At 40.3% G+C, this 20,484-nt stretch overlaps 1 protein-coding gene across 1 annotated transcript in view; it reads left to right on the forward strand.

The window, feature by feature from the left end:
- Nucleotides 1-3,137, forward strand: part of TUBGCP5 (tubulin gamma complex associated protein 5) — a 57,502-nt gene extending 54,365 nt beyond the window's left edge. The window contains exons 22-23 of the mRNA XM_005675814.3: nt 1,229-1,329; nt 2,761-3,137. Of these exons, the coding sequence (XP_005675871.1) occupies nt 1,229-1,329; nt 2,761-2,807 (148 nt within the window). The 3' untranslated portion in view covers nt 2,808-3,137. The remainder of the gene's footprint in view (nt 1-1,228; nt 1,330-2,760) is intronic.

Below are 20,484 nucleotides of genomic sequence, written 5' to 3' on the forward strand. Positions count from 1 at the left end.
CTGGGAAAGACTGAGGGCAGAAGGAGAAGGGGATGACAGAGGATGAGATGGTTGGATGGCATCACCTACTCAGTGGACATGGGGTTGGGTGGACTCCAGGAGTTGGTGATGGACAGGGAGGCCTGATGTGCTGCAGTTCGTGGGGTCACAAAGAGTCGGACATGACTAAGTGACTGAACTGAACTGAAAATCCTAACCTATAGGGCTTTATCAAAGTGCTTTCAATGAAGAAACTCCGATGGTAGGTGAAATCCCTAATTGCAGGGGTGAAAATAGGAGTCTTACTTGCTTTATTGTTGCTGTTTCCAGTGTGTGAAGCAGGCTTCTCCCTCCATGTCACTGTCAGATGGAGGAGAAGGTAATAATACTGCTGTGCACACATGGCTAAAATAGAACTTCAACAAGTAAATTGTAAGAAAAAAACAGGATGTGAGGAGGACTTAAGCATATTAACTATCACAGTTTGTGGAAATTAATTGATCCTGAGTCAAATTTAGAGCAAAAAAGTGAAAAAATTTTAAACATCGGTATAATTTAAACAGTATTATTTCATGATATTTTTAAATCATTAAGAATTTTTAAACACGTGGTATTGTGGCTATGGATTTAAAGGAGTCTTTGTGTTTAGTGTGATACTGAAATATTTATGCCTGAAATGCTGTGATGTCAACTTTGCTTCTGAAGATGTGGGGCTGGGTGTATCAATACTGAGGGGTGACTGCTGAAGCTGGATGTGGGTGTTTGCTATTACCCATATTAACAAGTTTTTAGTAATTTTTAAACATAAAATTTTTATATCTTTAATGTGCTATTTATTTCAAAAGAAGGTGTGCTTTTGAAAAGTAAAAATATAGAATTGTGCAATAGAAAAGGGAGGGACTTCCGTGGGAGTCCAGTAGTTAAAACTCCACTACAGGGGGCCCAGGTTCAATCCTGTGTCAGGGAACTAAGATCTTCTAAGCCATGTGGCCAAAAAAAGGGGACTATCCCCAGTGACCCTCACTTTGGAACTTAGCAGCATGCTGAAGCAGCAGTTTTGTGTCCTAAGGACACTGTCCTTCAGACTCTTTGAAAGTTTGGCAGATTTTTTATTTTATTTTAGAATCTTTAGACTTAGGAATCTAAATAAATTAAGCTGAAGCACATTTGTAATTACTCCAAAGGTATTTTATAGCCTGCTTAGTAACTCCTTATATGCTTACTTAAATTGAAATTTACTCTTTCCTAGGATGGAATCTATAGAGAAAATGGAGTCTGATTTTAAAAACTGCCATATGTTCCTTGTAACCATTTTAAACAAAGCTGTCTGTAGAGGATCCTTTCCCCATTGTGAGTATTACGTTAAAATATTGCTTTTATATTTTCCGGTAACTCAGTCTGTTACTGTTTTGTTACTGATCTCATGAAGATTTAGAATTTTTCACTTCTTCAAACCTGGAAAGCCCTCAGCAATTGATTCCCAAGTAAGTAGGGTGAGTGAATCAGATGTAAAATATTGAGACTGAAGATACTGCTTCCTAATATATCATGTGTAACACCAATAGATTTCTAAAACCATAAGTAAAGCAGATGGCAAAATAGGTTTCAGTCACATTTCACTATCATGCATAGCTTTTGTAACTATTCCTTTCAAAAAATAGGCTTGGAGGTCGGTTTGCTTTGTTTTTTTGTTTGTTTGTTTTTTTAAGCAATTTTAAAACTCCCAAGGCTGCCTCTTACACAAAGAAATGCAAGCCTGACAGTTCAAAACAGCGTGAAGCAAACAGAGGTCTGTGTGGTGAGTCACAGGGAGAAAAGAGCTGTGTGTTTATAGACAAAAAGGACAAAGTAGTATTTCTTGCACAGCTTTTTTGGAAAAGGTATGCTGGGCTAATTTTTTCCTATTTCTGTATATTCAGATTGTGATATGCTCATTAAGAGTAGGTGAACATTTTTGAAAACACTATTAGAGTAAGAAGGCAGAACACTGGGAATAAACAAAAATATATCATCAAAAAGTTGTTAATGCAAGGACATCTAAGTAAATTAAGTTCTGGTGTGAGATGAGCCTTTCAGTGCTAACCTGCTATACCCACAGCAGGTAGGTGGGGCAGTGACTGACTAGAGGCACATAGACTTTGCCGGAATAGAGAAACCCATTGTTGGTGTAGCAGACTGGAATCCTAGATGCCCCCACAGAGGGCCAGTCTTCCCCACTCCCAGCTTACCCTATAAGTAGTGATGTGGAAGCTGAGGGCCAGCAGGGCTGGAAGACAATTCTAGTCTCACAGATCCCTAATTTCCTGTGTTGAGTTGACTCTTCTACAATGAAGAGGCTTTCATCTGTTATGCAGGTATATAGAAACTAATGTTGTAAACCCCTACTGACACCTCTCAGCCTCCCCCATTTATACCCTTAACCCAAAAAAAGTACTGTGTTAAAAATGTGTTGAAACAGATTCCATTCATAGCTTAGAACATGGTGTTATGTTATGAAATGAGTCCAGGTTTTATATTTTAAAAAATGTGATTTGTTTAGTGTAAAACCCAGAGTTTTTTTTGTTTGTTTTCAAAACTAAAATGTTATGAAATAGAAGTAAATCATAGTTTTTCAATTTGCATGTAATAAATGAAGATTATTGTCTTTAGTATATGTTAAAGATAATTAGTATTTTCATTAAAAATAGAAAATATCTAATACTTTTTGGGACATTGGTTAAAGCTTATTCAGCCATTGTCATTTAAATCTATCTTGTTAACCTATTTTTATTCTTCTTACAGTGGAATCTCTAGCACTATCACTCATGGCTGGCATGGAACAAACTTAAATATCTTCAGTATAGTAAATACCTCAGATTTAATCTTTATACATATACATTTCCACCATATGGAGCTAAGAAATGGGACTCTTATTTTGGTTTATTTTTAAACTGTTGTCTACTGTCCAAACAAGTGGGTTTTATGTGTATTCTCTTGGGATTATTGGTTGGTATATCGAGTTATGTGTATAAAACTTTATCAATGCAAAGTGAATACAGTCTGTTTACACTTATATTTCCTACTATAAGCAATAGCTTTATGGTATTGGTACCTTTAAATGTAAAATATATCATTTTTGAAAATGTAGTTAATATTAAAAATACAGCACTTTATTCCCCTTTTGCTTAGTCACAGAAGTTTTTTATAGTTTTACATACTATCTTCCCTAAAGGTTGTCTTAGATTTGGTGGTCTGAAAAATGTATTTTTATATGCTTGGAAAGTTCCAAGATAGAAAACAGCTTCAGCCAATGTCAATAAATGTAAAAGCCAGCTGTGGTACAAAATCCTATTATATGGCTTTCGTGAGCTAACCATAATTGATTAAAACTATATTTACTGTTCAGTGTTCCCACATTTTCTTTGCACAGTTCTATTTCTCTAGCAGTTATGACTCAGCACTATATTTACTACTTATTTTTTGAAAACAGCTATTTTTTGGGCTCCAAAATCACTGCAGATGATGATTGCAGCCATGAAATTAAAAGACGCTTACTCCTTGGAAGGAAAGTTATGACCAACCTAGATAGCATATTCAAAAGCAGAGACATTACTTTGCCAACAAAGGTCCATCTAGTCAAGGCTATGGTTTTTCCACCAGTCATGTATGGATGTGAGAGCTGGACTGTGAAGAAAGCTGAGCACCAAAGAATTGATGATTTTCAACTGTGGTGTTGGAAAAGACTTTTGAGAGTCCCTTGGACTGCATGGACATCGAAACAGTCCATTCTAAAGGAGATCAGTCCTGGGTGTTCTTTGGAAGGACCGATGCTGAAGCTGAAACTCCAATACTTTGGCCACCTCATGTGAAGAGTTGACTCATTGGAAAAGACTCTGATGCTGGGGGGTTGGGGGTTGGGGTTTGGGGGCAGGAGGAGAAGGGGACGACAGGATGAGATGGCTGGGTGGCATCACTAACTCAATGGACATGCATTTGAGTAAACTCCAGGAGTTGGTGATGGCCAGGGGGGCCTGGCATGCTGCAGTTCATGGGGTCGCAAAGAGTTGGACACGACTGAGCGACTGAACTGAACTGAAGTCCAAATAGCCTCCGAGCTGAGCATCAGGGGCCCCTACCCTGTACACAATTTCAATCGTTTTACAGCATGCAGGTGGCAAAGTCAGCTAACCAGACCTCCTGGAAACCAGCCCAGGTCTCAGACTTTACTCTGAAGTCTTGGAAACAGTTTGCTGAGGAGGCCTTCAAATACCACCAATGAATAAGTTATTACTTTCAGGTCTCAAGAAAAGACTGCAGTATAGCCTAACAGTTGTAAAATGTGAGAAGTATTTCTTAATCTGATCCTACAAGTAAAAACTGTGGAAACTGATGGAACCACACGCCCATATAAAGCAGTTATGATGGAGTCAAGGCCCAAACAATGATGGCCTGGCTGTTTTGGTAAAGTTCTTTATGCATAGCAAAAATCATATCAAACATACCAAAACATAACTTCTTTCATAAACTGACTTAGATTTATTGTCTGTGTCACTAAACCTGGAATAGAAGATACATTTATTTATAGGATACTTGGGAAATGTTTTCGCTTTAAAAAATGAGTATTTAGAATTTTTGTTGCCACAGACTGGTTTTATACTATATTTGTTCTTTTCTCATGACTTTAGAGTTTCCAAGGAAAGATTAGCAAAGTTTAAATTGAGGGAGGGATAGACTTAACAAACTGTCACCAATTTCTTTGGGAAGTAGCCTCCAAAGTACAGAGTACCCAGTGAAAAGGGAAAGGGAGATGGACTGGCCAGAGAGAAAAGCTGTCCCAGCTGGTTGTCCCATGTTGGGCTGAGATAATTGGCTTCTGGTCCCCATCTCCATCAGTCATTTGTTGTGTGACCCTAGGGCAAGCATGATCTCTGCAGCTGAGGCTACCCAAGGAGCAACACCGAAGCTGTCTGCTGGAAGTGCATCAGTGCATCAGCTACACTCATCTGGTGATTCTTGAGTTGTGTGGGAAAGTTAATGCTTTGAGGTACATTAAACTACCTTCTCCTATATGTGGAATTTGATGGGCTCTCTTTTAATTTTTCTGCTGGTTCTGTTTGGACCTTTGATCTTACAGTTTTCCAGTTGAGCATGTTAGGAGCTTGGAAGTCATTATTCATCTGCAGGAACCAGAACCAGGCTGAGGGAACTTAAATTATAATTGATAAATCACTAGAGACTCAATGTGAATGAAACTCTTAGTTAAAGACTCCAGGGGACCTAGATATAAGGGATGAGGCACACTTTTGTGAGTTTTAACACCACTGCTAGTTTCTCACAGTGAAGATCAGAGAGAAGTCCCCTTGTGCTTCTGCCATGCAGAAGGGAACAGTGTCTATTTCATAATATGCCCAGAGAATTATAGTCAACTCCAGCTCCTTTTAGCCTTCATGTGTCACCTGTGTGTGTGTGTGTGTGTGTGGTGTGTGTGTGTGTTGTGTGTGTTGGAGCAGAGGGAGGAGATAGCCAAGAAGTACTTGTAAAGGTCATAGCACAGGGGCACAGACTGACTGCAAGAATAACAGTCATACTACAAAATGCTTTTCTTCCCCTACACCCAGTACTTCGTAGCACAGGGGCACAGACTCACTACAAGAATAAGAATCATACTACAAAATGCTTTCCCTCCCCTACACCCAATACCTCTGCCACACCAGTAGGGCTCCTGTGTAACTGAGGAACACGATAAATTACAACTGTCTGCTAAAACCTTACTTAGCAATAAATCCAAGGAAACCTGACTACAACAGAACACAAATATCAGAACACCAGAGGAAGTTTTAGCCTCTGACCCCTACAGCTAGAGTAAACAGTAAAAGTCTAACCACCACCCAGACAAACTTAAAATGTTACACCAAAGGCCTGTTTGACTCATTTCCTTTCACCCAACACATTATGTCTAGCTCCTACCAAAAATTTACACAGCATGCTGAAAAAAACAACAGTTTGAAGATCGCAAGCATCTGAACTGGATTCAGAATTGGCAGAGATTAATATACCAAGGCTTTCTTATCTCTTCTTGCTATTCTTTGGAACTCTGCATTCAGATGCATATCTTTCCTTTTCTTCTTTGCTTTTCGCTTTTCTTCTTTTCATAGCTATTTGTAAGGCCTCCCCAGACAGCCATTTTGTTTAGCCTTTGAATGGATCACAATAAACTGGAAAATTCTGAAAGAGATGGGAATACCAGACCACCTGACCTGCCTCTTGAGAAACCTGTATGTAAATCAGGAAGCAACAGTTAGAACTGGACATGGAACAACAGACTGGTTCCAAATAGGAAAAGGAGTACGTCAAGGCTGTATATTGTCACCCTGCTTATTTAACTTCTATGCAGAGTACATCATGAGAAACGCTGGGCTGGAAGAAGCACAAGCTGGAATCAAGATTTCTGGGAGAAATATCAATAACCTCAGATATGCAGATGACACACCCTTATGGCAGTAAGTGAAAAGGAACTAAAAAGCCTCTTGATGAAAGAGGAGAGTGAAAAAGTTGGCTTAAAGCTCAACACTCAGAAAACAAAGATCATGGCATCCTGTCCCATCACTTCATGGGAAATAGATGGGGAAACAGTGGCTGACTTTATTTTGGGGGGCTCCAAAATCACTGCAGATGGTGACTGCAGCCATGAAATTAAGACACTCCTTAGAAGAAAAGTTATGACCAACCTAGATTGCATGTTGAAAAGCAGAGACATTACTTTGCCTACAAAGGTCTGTCTAGTAAAGGCTATGGTTTGTCCAGTGGTCATGTACAGATGTGAGAGTTGGACTGTGAAGAAGGCTGAGTGCCGAATTGATGCTTTTGAACTGTGGTGTTGGAGAAGACTCTTGAGAGTCCCTTGGACTGCAAGGAGATCCAACCAGTCCATTCTGAAGGAGATCAGCCCTGGGATTTGTTTGGAAGGAATGATGCTAAAGCTGAAACTTCAGTACTTTGGCCATGTCACGTGAAGAGTTGACTCATTAGAAAAGACTCTGATGTTGGGAGGGATTGTGGGCAGGAGGAGAAGGGGACAACCGAGAATGAGATGGCTGGATGGCATCACCGACTCAATGGACATGAGTCTGAGTGAACTCCAGGAGCTGGTGATGGACAGGGAGGCCTGGCATGCTGCGATTCATGGAGTTGGAAAGAGTCGGACACAACTGAGCGACTGAACTGAACTGAATATGCTAAGGGCTATTAATCAACTATGATTAATAAGCTAAGAGCTCAGACTTACCTGGCAGTTCACTAGTTAAGAATCCACCTGCCAATGCAGAGAACACATGTTTCATCCATGGTTTTAGAAGATCCTACATGCCGCAGGGCAACAAAGTCTGTGTGCCACAACCCCTGACACCTGAGCACTGCAACTATAGAGTAGACCCAGCTTGCCACAACTAGAGAAAGCCTGTGTACAGCAACAAAGACCCAAGGCAACCAAAACAAAATTTTCAAAATATGCTAAGGGCTCTAATGGAAAAGGTGGATAGCACAGATAGGCAGTTTATTAATAGACTCCTTCAAGGATCACAGCCTTGTCCTGCTGAAGGAACTTGCAAAACTCACTGAGGCCATGCCATGCAGGGCCACCCATCATGGACTGGACATAGTGGAGAGTTCTGACAAAATGTGGTTTCCCTGGAGAGGGAATGGTAAACTGCTCCAGTATTCTTGCCTCAAGAACCCGATGAACAGTATGAAAAGGCAGAAAGTTACGACACCAGAAGATGAACTTCGCCAGGTCAGAAGGTGTCAGATATGCTACTAGGAAAGAGTGGAGGGCAATTACTAATAGCTCCAGAAAGAATGAAGAGGCTAGGCCAAAGTGGAAACAATGCTCAGTTGTCAATGTGTCTGGCAGTAAAAGAAAAGTCCAATGCTGTAAAGAACAGTATTACATAGGAACCTGGAATGTTAGGTCCATGAGTGAAGGTAAGGTAGATGTGGTGAAACAGGAGATGGCAAGAGTGAAATCCACATCTTAGGAATTAGTGAACTAAAGTGGACAGGAATGGGCAAACAATTCAGATGACTATTATATCTACTACTGTGGGCAAGAATCTTAGGAGAAATGGGAGTAGCCCTCATAGTTCAAAATGCAGTGCTTGAGTGCAAGCACTTCTCATAAAAGACAGATTGATCTCAGTTCATTTCCAAGGCAAACCATTCACAGTAATCCAAGACTATGCCCCAGCCACTAATGCTGAAGAAGCTGAAATCGACCAATTCTATGAAGATCTAATAAGACCTAGAACTGGTAATTGGAATGCAAAAGTAGGAACTGAAGATATACCTGCAGTAACAGGCAAGTTTGGCCTTGAAGTACAAAGTGAAGCAAGGCAAAGGTTAACAAAGTTTTGCCAAGAAGACACACTGGTCATAGCAAACACCCTCTTCCAACAACACAAGAGACGACTGTACACATGGCCATCACCAGATGGTCAACACTGAAATCAGATTGATTATATTCTTTGCAGCTGAACATGGAGAAGCTCTATACAGTCAGCAAAAACAAGACCTGGAGCTGACTGTGGCTCAAACCGTCAGCTCCTTATTGAAAAATTCAGGTTTAAATTGAAGAAAGTAGGAAAAACCACTAGCCCATTCATGTATGACCTAAATAAAATCCCTTAGGTTTATACAGTGGAGTTGATGAATAGATTGAAGGAATGAGATCTGGTGTACAGAGTGCCTTAAGTACTATAGGCGGAGGTTTGTAACGTTGTATAGGAGGCAGTGACCAAAACCATTCCAAAGAAAAACAAATGCAAAGAGTAAAAGTGGCTGGCTGAGGAGGTTTAACAAATAGCTGAGAAAAGAGGTAAAAATCAAGAGAGAAATGGAAAGATATATCCAACTGAATACAGTTTCAGATAATAGCAAGGAGAGATAAGGAGGCCATTTTAAATGAAAAATGCTAAGAAACAGGAAAACAATAGAATGGGAAAGACTAGAGATCACTTCAAGAAAATTGGAGATATCAAGGGAACATGTCATGCAAAGATGGGCGTGATAAAGGCAGAGATGGTAAGGAGCTGACAGAAGCAGAAGAGATTAAGAAGAGGTGACAAGAATACACAGCAGAACTATTCAAAAGGTCTTAATGACCTAGATAACCATTGTGGTGTGGTCACTCACCTAGAGCCAGATATTCTGGAGTGTGAAGTCAAGTGGGCCTTAGGAAGCATCACTACACACAAAGCTAGTTTCCAATCCCGAAGAATGACAATGCCAAAAAATATTCAAACTATTGTACAATTGTGCTCATTTAACATGCTAGCAGCGTTATGCTCAAAATTCTTCAAGCTAGACCAGCAGCACTTCAGTCAAGAACGTCCAGATGTGCCAGCTGCGTTTAGAAAAGGCAGAGATCCAATTTCCAACATTTGCTGTATCAAAAAAAGCAAAGTAATTCCAGGAAAATACCGACTTCTGCTTCACTGACTATGCTAAAGCCTTCGTGTGGATCACAACAAACTGAATTCTTACAGAGATGGGAATACCAGACCACTTTGCATTCATGTGTATCACAACAAACTGAAAAATTCTTAAAAGATGGGAATAGCAGACTGCCTCACTGGCTTCCTGAGAAACCTGTATGTAGATCAGATCAGTTCAGTTTAGTCACTCAGTTGTGTCCAACTCTTAGCGACCCCATGGACTGCAGCATGCCAGGACTCCCTGTCCATCACCAACTCCTGGAGTTTATTCAAACTCATGTCCATTGAATTGGTGATGCCATCCAACCATCTCATCCTCTGTCATCCCCTTCTCCTCCCACCTTCAATCTTTCCCAGCATCAGGGTCGTTTCAAATGAGTCAGCTCTTTGCATCAGTTGGCCAAAGTATTGAAGTTTCAGCTTCAGCATCAGTCCTTCCAGTGAATATTCAGGACTGATTTCCTTTAGGATGGACTGGTTGGATCTCCTTGCTGCCCAAGGAACGCTCAAGAGTGTTCTCCAACAAAAGCATCAATCCTTCAGCGCTCAGCTTTCTTTATAGTCCAGCTTTCACATCTGTACATGACTACTGGGAAAACCATAGCCTTGACTAGATGCACCTTGTTGGCAAAGTTATGTCTCTGCCTTTTAATAAGCTGTCTAGGTTGGTCATATCTTTTCTTCCAAGGAGCAAGCGTCTTTTAATTTCATGGCTGCACTCACCATCTGCAGTGATTTTGGAGCCCCCCAAAATAAAGTCTGCCACTGTTTCCCCATCCATTTGCCATGAAGTGATGGGACCGGATACCATATCTTCATTTTAAGGCAACTTTTTCATTCTCCACTTTCACTTTCATCAAGAGGCTCTTTAGTTCTTCACTTTCTGCCATAAGGGTGGTATCATCTGCTTATCTGAGATGACTGATATTTCTCCTGGCAGTCTTGATTCCAGCTTGTGCTTCATCCAGTCCAACATTTCTCATAATGTACTCTGCTTATAAGTCAAATAAACAGGGTGACAACATACCGCATTGATGTATTCCTTTCCTAATTTGGAACCAGTCTATTGTTCCATGTCCAGTTCTAACTGTTGCTTCTTGACCTGCATACAGATTTCTCAGGAGGCAGGTCAGGTGGTCTGATATTCCCATCTCTTGAAGAATGTTCCACAGTTTGTTGTGAGCCACACAGTCAAAGGCTTTGGCATAGTCAATAAAGCAGAAGTAGATGTTTTTCTGGAACTCTCTTGCTTTTTTGATGATCCAGTGGATGTTGGCAATTTGATCTCTGGTTCCTCTGCCTTTTCTAAAACCAGCTTGAATATCTGGAAGTTCTAGTTCACATACTGTTGAAGACTGACTTGGAGAATTTTGAGCATTACTTTGCTAGCATGTGAGATAACTAAACTTGTACAGTAGTTTACATTCTTTGGCACTGCCCTTCTTTGGGATTGGAATGAAATCTGACCTTTTCCAGTCCTGTGGCCACTGCTGAGTTCTCCAAATTTGCTGGCATATTGACTGCAGCACTTTAACAACATTATATTTTTTAATATTTGCAGTAGCTCAGCTGGAATTCCATCACCTCCACTAGTTTTGTCCATAGTGATGCTTCCTAAGGCCCACTTGACTTCTATTCCAAGATGTCTGGCTCTAGGTGAGTGATCACACCATCATGATTATCTTGGTCATTAAGTCTTTTTTTGGATAGTTCTTCTGTGTATTCTTGCCACCTTTTCTTAACATCTTTTGCTTCTGTTAGGTTCATACCATTTCTGTCCTTTATTGTGCCCATCATTGCATGAAATGTTCCCTTGGTGTCTCTGATTTTCTTGAAGAGATCTCTAGTCTTTCCCATTCTATTGTTTTCCTCTTTTTCTTTGCATTGATCACTAAAGAAAGCTTTCTTATCTCTTCTTGTTATTCTTTGGAACTCTGCATTCAAATGGGTATTTCTTTCCTTTTCTCCTTTGCCATCTGCTTCTCTTTCCATAGCTGTTTTTAAGGCCTCCTGGTGGGCTGCCTTCTGTGGGGTCACACAGAGTCGAACACAACTGAAGTGACTTAGCAGCACCAGCAGACAACCATTAGCCTTTTTACATTTCTTTTTCTTGGGGATGGTCTTGATCGCTGTCTCCTGTACAATGTCATGAACCTCTGTCCATAGTTCTTCAGGCAGTCTGTTTATCAGGTCTAAGCCCTTGAATCTAGTTGTCACTTCCACTGTATAGTCGCAAGGGATTTGATTTAGGTCATACCTGAATGGTCTAGTGGTTTTCCCTACTTCAATTTAAGGCTGAATTTGTCAATGAGTTCATAATTTGAGCCTCAGTCAGCTCCCAATCTTTTTTTTTTTTTTTTTTTTTTTGCTGACTGTATAGAGCTTCTCCCTCTTTGGCAAAGAATATAATCAATCTGATTTTGGTGTTGACCATCTGGTGATGTTCATGTGTTGAGTCTTCTCTTGTGTTGTTGGAAGAGGGTCAAGAAGCAACAATTAGAACCAGACATGGAACAACGGACTGGTTCAAAATTGGGAAATGAGTATGACAAGGCTGTATATTGTCACCCTGCTTGTTTAACTTATATGCAGAGTACATCATGCAAAATGCCAAGTTGAATGAATCACAAGCTGGAATCAAGGTTGCCAGAAGAAATAATTTCAGCTATGCATATAATATCACTCTAATGGCAGAAAGCAAAGAGAAGCTAGAATTTTTTGATGAGAGTGAATGAAGAAATTGAAAATATGGCTTGAAACTCAACATTCAGAAAACTAAGATCATGGCATCTGGTTCCATCACTTCATGGCAAATAGGAAAAAAGTAGAAGCAGTGACAAGATTTTCTTTTCTTGGGCTCCAAAATCACTGCTGAAAGTGACTGTAGGCATGAAATTAAAAGGCACTTGTTCAAATTAAAAGACACTTGCTCCTTAGAAGAAAAGCTATAACAAACCTAGACAGCATATTAAAAAGCAGAGATACCACTGCCAACAAAGGTCTGTATAATCAAATTTATGGTTTTTCCCGTAGTCATGTATGTATGTGAGAGTTGGACCATAAAGAAGGCCGAGTGCCAAGGAATTGATGCTTTGAATGGTCGTACTGGAGAAGACTCTTGAGAGTCCCTTGGACAGCAAGGAGATTAAACCAGTCTATCCTAGAGGAAATCAACCTTGAATACTCATTGGAAGGACTGATGCTAAAGCTAAAGCTCCAATACTTTGGCCACCTCATGCAAAGAGCCGACTCATTAGCAAAGATGCTGATGCTGGGAAAGATTGAGGTCAGAGGAGAAAGGAATGACAGAGGATGAGGTGGTTAATACAGTATCACTGACTTAATGGACATGAGTTTTGCAAATGTCAGGAGACAGTGAAGGACAGGGAAGCCTGGCTTGCTGCAGTCCATGGGGTTGCAAAGGGTCAGACACAACTTAGGGACTGAACAACAAAAACAAGTAGAGAGATGGAAACTCAGTAAAGACATGGTTGTACTGAACATCAGCTGGATGAAATGGTCACTTTTAAATTACTTCAGCAGAATACAACTCAAATGTATAGAACGTTCACCATTATAGGTCACATTTTGGCCATAAACTATATTTTAACAACTTTTTAAAAATAGAAATCATTTAAAATATGCTCTCAGACCGCAATGTACATAGGATGAACAAGCAGGGGTGACAAGAGGCAGACTTTGTAGTAACTGGATGTGGAGGAGACAGATGTGATTGGTTTGGATAATTCTGTGGACTGGCAGGGAAATGAAACCAGTTAGTTTGAGGACAGGTAGGGTGTTGTGACGGAGAAGGCAATGGCACCCAACTCCAGTACTCTTGCCTGGGAGATCCATGGATGGAGGCGCCTGGTAGGCTGCAGTCCATGGAGTCGCTAAGAGTCAGACACAACTGAGTGACTTTGCTTTCATGCTTTGGAGAAGGAAATGGCAACCCACTCTAGTGTTCTTGCCTGGAGAATCCCAGGGATGGGAGAGCCTGGTGGGCCGCCATCTATGGGGTCGCACAGAGTCGGACACGACTGAAGTGACTTAGCAGCAGCAGCAGCAGCAGCGGGGTACTGTGAGTTCAGTGGACAGGGGAACAAGCTTGGTGGGGGTTTATCTAAGGAGCAAGGGAATTCACAGTTAGGCTTTTCTAAGGCCCATCCTGGAGTGTGAAGTCAAGTGGGCCTTAGGAAGAATTATCAGCAGTATAAAAGATGATGGTGTTAATGTGCTGTGCTCAATATGTCAGCAAATTTGGAAAACCCAGCAATGGCCACAGGACTACAGCATCCATTTACAATAAAAACTCTCATCAAAGAAGTTAGAGAGGGAATATATCTCAACATAATAAAGACAAAAATCACAGCCAACATCATACTCAGTATTGAAAAGTCCAAAGCCTTCAAGGATGTTAATTCCGTGGCTTCTATTTAACGTAATATTGGAAGTCCTGGCCATAGCAATCAGACAAGAAAAAGAAACGATATCCAAATTGGAAGGGAGGAAGTAAAATTGTCTCTATTTGTAAATGTTATGATACTCTATATATAGAGAACCCTAAAGTCTCCACCCCAAACTACTGGAATTAATAAATGAATTCAGCAAGTTTGCAAGATACAAGATTAATACACAGAAATCTTATATTTCTATACATTAATAATAAATATCAGAGTTTCTTAAATCCCCATTTAAAATTGCAACAATAACAAAAAAAACCCCACCAAGGAATAAACTTAAACAAGGAGCAAAAGACCTGTATATTGAAAACTATAAAACATGGATGAAGGAAACCAAAGATGATTCTAACAAATGGAAAGAAATCCCATGCTCTTGGATTGGAAGAATTAATATTGCCAAAATTTCCATACTACCCAAAGCAATCTAAAGATTTAATGCAACCCTTATCAAAATACCCATGAGTTTTCACAGAACTAGAATAATCCTGAAACTTATACAGAATCACACAAAGATCCCAAATTGGCAGAGCAATCCTTAAAAAAAGAAAACCTGGAGGTATAACCTTCCCAGACTTCAGGCTATACTACAAAGGGCTACAGTAATCAAAACAGCATGGTAGGTAGTGGCACAAAAACAGATCAACAGAACAGAATAGTGAGTCCAGAAATAAACCCGTGCACCTATGGTCAGTTAATCTATGACAAAGGAGGCAAGAATACACAATGGAGAAAAGACAGTCTTCAGCAAATGGTGCTGGAAAAACTAGACAACCACATGTTAAAAATCAGAGTAGAACACTCCTTAATACCATACGCAAAAATAAAACAGTTTAAAGACCTAAATTAAGACCTGAAACCATGAAACTCCTAGAGGAGAACATAGGCAAAATTCTTTGACATAAGTCATAGCAATATTTTCCTGATCAGTCTCCTAAGACAAAAATAAATAAAAGGAAAAAATAAACAAATGGCACCTAATTAAACTTTAAAATTTTTGCACAGCAAAAGAATCCATTGACAAAGTGAAAAGGCAACTACTGGGTGGGAGAAAATATTTACAAATGATGTGACTCACAAAGGCTTAATATCCACAGTTCATACAACTCAATGTCCAAAAAATAAAAAAACAATTTAAAAATGGACAGAAGACCTGAATAGTCATTTCTCCAAAGATGTACAAATGGTTAGCAGGCACATGAAAAAGATGCTCAGTATCATTAATCATTAGAGAAATGCACATCAAAACCACAACAAGGTATCACCTCACACCTATCAGAATGGCTGTCACCAAGAAGTTTAAATAACAAATGTTGGAGAGGATGTAGAGTAAAGGGAACACGAGTACATTTCCACTACTGGTGAGAATTTCTAATTGGTGCAGTCACTGTAGAAAACAGTGTCAAAGTTATTCAAAAAATTAAAAGTAGGGGATTCCTTGGTGATCTGCCCTGCTGGCTCAGAGGTTAAAGCGTCTGCCCGCAGTGGGGGAGACCTGGACTCGAACCCTGGGTCCGGAAGATCCCCTGGAGAAGGAAATGGCAACCCACTCCAGTATTCTTGCCTGGAGAATCCCATGGACAGAGGAGCCTGGTGAGCTACAGTCCATGGGGTCGCAAAGAGTCGGACACGACTGAGTGACTTCACTTTCTTTCTTGGTGGTCTAGTAGTTAGGACTCCATGCTTTCACTGCCAAGGAAATCCTTGGTAAGTGAACAAAGATCCTGCAAGTCATGCAGCATGGCCAAAACAAGCAAACAAAAAACCCAGCAATCTGAAAATACAACCACCATATGATCCAGCAATTCAACTCCTGGGCATATACTTGAAAGAAAAAAAATGTTAGTACATTCACCCCAATGTTTATATCAGCACTATATACAGTAGCCAAAACATGGAAGAAACCCAAGCATCCATCCACAGATGAGTAGATACACACCACACACACACACACACACACACACACACAGCACCCCATGGAATATTACTCAGCCATAAAAACGCCACTTGCAGCAATGGAGATGGACTTAGAGAAGACTGTGCTTAGTGAAATAAGTCAGACAGAGAAAGACAAATACTGTATAATATCAGTTACATGCAGAAACTAAATACAAACTAATGCATATTTAAAGCCGAAACAGACTCATAGCTGTAGAGAACAAACTTATATTTACCAAAGGGGATAAAGAAGAGGAGAGGAACAAGTTAGGGAGGGGTATGGGATTAACAGATATAAATACTGTATATAAAATCAGAAACAAAGATATTAGGTAGGAAATTATACCCATTATTTTGTCATAGCCTGTTGTTCAGCCACTCAATTTGTGTCCCCACAAACTCTGACTCTTTGTGACCCTATGGACTGCATCAGGCCAGGCTTCCTTCTCCTTCATGAACTCCTGAAGCTTGCTCAAACTCAGTCGATAGTGCCATCTAACCAATTCATCCTCTCTAGCCCCATTCTCCTCCTACCTTCACTCTTTCCCAGCATTAGGATCTTCTATAATGAGTCAGCTCTTCATATCAGGTGACCAAATTAATGGAGCTTCAGCTTCAGTATCAGTCCTTCCAACAGATATTCAGGATTGATTTCCTTTAGGATTGGCTGCTTTGATCTCCATGCTGATCAAGGGACTCTCAAGAGTCTTCTCCAACACCACAGTTCAAAAGCATCAGTTCTCCGGTGCTCAGCTTTCTTTATGGTCCAACTCTCAGGTTCATACATAACTTCTGGAAAAACCATAGCTTTGACTAGACAGATTTTTGTCAGCAAAGTAATGTCTCTGCTTTTTAATAAGCTGTCTAGGTTGGTCATAGCTTTTCTTCCAAAGAGCAAGCATCTTTTAATTTCAAGGCTGCAGTCACCATCTGCAGTGATTTTGGAGCTCCCCAGAATAAAGTCTGTCACTGTTTCCATTGTTTCCCCATCTATTTGCCATGAAGTGATCGAACCGGATGCCATGGTCTTCGTTTATGAATGTTGAGTTTAAAGCCAAGGTTTTCACTCTCCTCTTTCACTTTCAACAAGAGGCTCTTTAGTTCTTCACTTTCTGTCATACGGGTGGTGTCATCTGCATATCTGAAGTTATTGAGAGTACATTATTATATGCAGAGTACATCATGTGAAATACTGGGTTGGATGAAGCACAAACTGGAATCAAGATTGTCGGGAGAAATATCAATAACCTCTGATATGCAGATGACACCACCCTTATGGCAGAAAGCAAAGAGGAACTAAAGAGCCTCTTGATGAAAGTGAAAGAAGAGAGTGAAAAAAAAAAGAAAAATCAGCTTAAAACTCAACATTTAAAAAACTAAGCTCATGGCATCCTGTCCCATCACTTCATGGCAAATGGATGGGGAAACAGTGGAAACAGTGACAAACCTTATATTCTTGGACTCCAAAATCACTGCAGCCATGAAATTAAAAGATGCTTGCTCCTTGAAAGAAAAGCTATGACCAACCTAGACAGCATATTAAAAAGCAGAGACATTGCTGACAAAAGTCCATCTAGTCAAAGCTATGGTTTTTCCAGTAGTCATGTATGGATGTGAGAGTTAGACTATAAAGAAACCTGAGCACCGAAGAACTGATGCTTTTGAACTGTGGTGTTGGAGAAGACTCGTGAGAGTCCCTTGGACTGCTTGGAGATCCAACTAGTCAATCCTAAAGGAAATCAGTCCTGAATATTCATTGGAAGGAATAGCTGACTCATTTGAAAAGACCCTGTTGATGGGAAAGATTAAAGGTGGAAGGAGAAGGGGATGACAAAGGATGAGATGGTTGGATGGCATCACTGACTCAATGGACATGAGCTTGAGTAAGCTCTGGAAGTTGGTGATGGACAGGGAAGCCCTGGCGTGCTGCAGTCCATGGGGTCAGAGAGTCGGACACAACTCAGCAACTGAACTGAACTGAATTGAACTCTGCATATAAGTTAAATAATCAGGGTGACAATATACAGCCTTGACGTACTCCTTTCCCGATTTGGAGCTAGTCTTTTGTTCCATGTCCAGTTCTAACTGTTGCATTGGACCTGTATACAGATTTTACAGGAGGCTGGTCAGGTGGTCTGGTATTCCCATCACTTTAAGGGTTTTCCAGTTTGTTGTGATCCACACAGTCAAAGGCTTTAGTGCAGTCAATGAAACAGAAGTAGATGTTTTTCTGAAATTCTCATGCTTTTCAATGATCCAGTGGATGTTGGCAATTTGATCTCTGGTTCCTCTGCTTTTTCTAAATCCAGCTTGAACATCTGGAAATTCTCAGTTCACATACTGTTGAAGCCTCACTTGGAGAATTTTGAGCATTACTTTTCTAGCGTGTGAGATGACTAAACTTGTACAGTAGTTTGAACATTCTTTGGCACTGCCCTTCTTTGGAATTGAAATGAAATCTGACCTTTTCTAGTCCTGTGGCCACTGCTGAGTTTTCCAAATTTGCTGGCATATTGAGTGCAGCACTTTAACAACATTATGTTTTTAATATTTGGAATAGTTCAGCTGGATTTCCATCACCTCCACTAATTTTGTCCATAGTGATGCTTCCTAAGGCCCATTTAACTTCTATTCCAAGATGTCTGGCTCTAGGTGAGTGATCACACCATCATGATTATCTTGGTCATTAAGTCTTTTTTGCATAGTTCTTCTATGTATTCTTGCCACCTTTTCGTAACATCTTTTGCTTCTGTTAGGTTCATACCATTTCTGTCTTGTGCCCATCTTTGCATGAAATGTCCCTTTGATATCTCTAATTTTCTTGAAGAGATCTCTAGTCTTTCCCATTCTGTTGTTTTCCTCTATTTCTTTGCACTGTTCACATAAAAAGGCTTTCTTATTTCCTTTTGCTATTCTTTGGAACTCTGCATTTAAATGGGTATTTCTTTCCTTTTCTCCTTTGCCTTTTGCCTCTCTTCTTTTCTCAGCTATTTGTAAGGCCTCCTCAGACAACCATTATGCCTTTGCTTTTGATCACTACCTGCTGTACAATTTTATGAACCTCCACCCATAGTTCTTCAGGCACTCTGTCACATCTAATCCCTTGAATCTATTTGTCACTTCCACTGTATAATCATAAGGGATTTGATATTTCCCCAACTTTCTTCAAATTAAGTCTGAATTTTGCAATAAGGAGTTCATGATCTGAGCCACAGCCAGCTCCTGTTCTTGTTTTTGCTGACTGTATAGAATGTCTCCATCAGCAACTGCAAAGAATGTAATCAATCTGATTTCAGTATTGACCATCTGGTGATGTCCATGTTTAGGGTCATCTCTTTTATTGCTGAAAGTGGGTGTTTGTTATGACCAGTGCGTTTTCTTGGCAAAACTTTGTTAGCCTTTTCCCTGCTTCATTTGTACTCCAAGGCCAAACCTGCCCATTACTGAAGGTATATCTTGAGTTCCTACTTTTGCTTCCCAGTCCCCTATGATGAAAAGGACTTTTTTTTTTTTTTTGGTGTTCTAGAAGGTCTTGTAGCTCATCATAGAACCATTCAGCTTCAGCTTCTTTGGCATTAGTGGCTGGGGCATAGTCTTGGATTACTGTGATATTGAATGGTTTGCCTTAGAAACGAACAAAGATCATTCTGTCATTTTTGAGGTTGCACCCGAGTACTGCATTTCAAACTCTTTTGTTGCCTATGATGGCTACTGCATTTCTTCTAAGGGATTCTTGCCCACAGTAGTTTATATAATGGTCATCTGAATTCAGTTCTTGCCCACAGCAGTAGATATAATGGTCATCTGAATAAAATCCACCCATCGGAATTAAATTCACCCATTCTGATCCATTTTATTTCACTGATTCCTAAAATGTCTATGTTCACTCTTGCCATTTCCTATTTGACCACTGCCAATTTACCTTGATTTATATAACATTCCAGGTTCCTATGCAATATTATTCTTTATAGCATCGGACTTTACTTCTACCATCAGACACATCCGCAGCTGGGTGTTGTTTTCACTTTGGCTCTGCTTCTTCATTTCTTCTGAAGCTATTTCTCTGCTCTTTTCCAGTAGCATATTGGGTACCTACCAACCTGGGGAGTTCATCTTTCAGTATCATCTCTCTTTGCTCTTTCATACTGTTCATGTGGTTCTCAAGGCAAAAATACTGAAGTGGTTTGCCATTCCCTTCTCCAGTGGACTACATTTTTGTCAGAACCAGCCACCATGACCATCTGTTTTGGGCCCTGTACGACATGGCTCGTAGTTTCATTGACATAGACAAGGCTGTGACCCATGTAATCAACTTGGTTAGTTTTCTGTAGTTGTGGTTTTTATTCTGTCTGCCCCATATAGATGAGGATAAAGAGACTTGTGGAAGCTTCCTGAAGGAAAGGACTGGCTGTGGGGGAAACCCACATCTCTCTAGTGAGTGAGGCCATGCTCAGTAAGTTTTTAATCCAATTTTCTGCTGTTGGTTGGGACTGTGTTCCCTCCCTGTAGTTAGGCCTGAGGCCAAACTATGACAGGGGTAATGGTGGTAATGGCGACCTCATGAAAAAGATTTATGCCATGATACTGTGGCTCTCAGGACTGTTGTAGTCAGTTCCCCCTGGCCTGGCAGCAGACCACTG

The sequence above is a fragment of the Capra hircus genome, chromosome 2 (genome assembly GCF_001704415.2).
Source record: "Capra hircus breed San Clemente chromosome 2, ASM170441v1, whole genome shotgun sequence".
In the NCBI taxonomy this organism is placed as follows: domain Eukaryota; kingdom Metazoa; phylum Chordata; class Mammalia; order Artiodactyla; family Bovidae; genus Capra; species Capra hircus.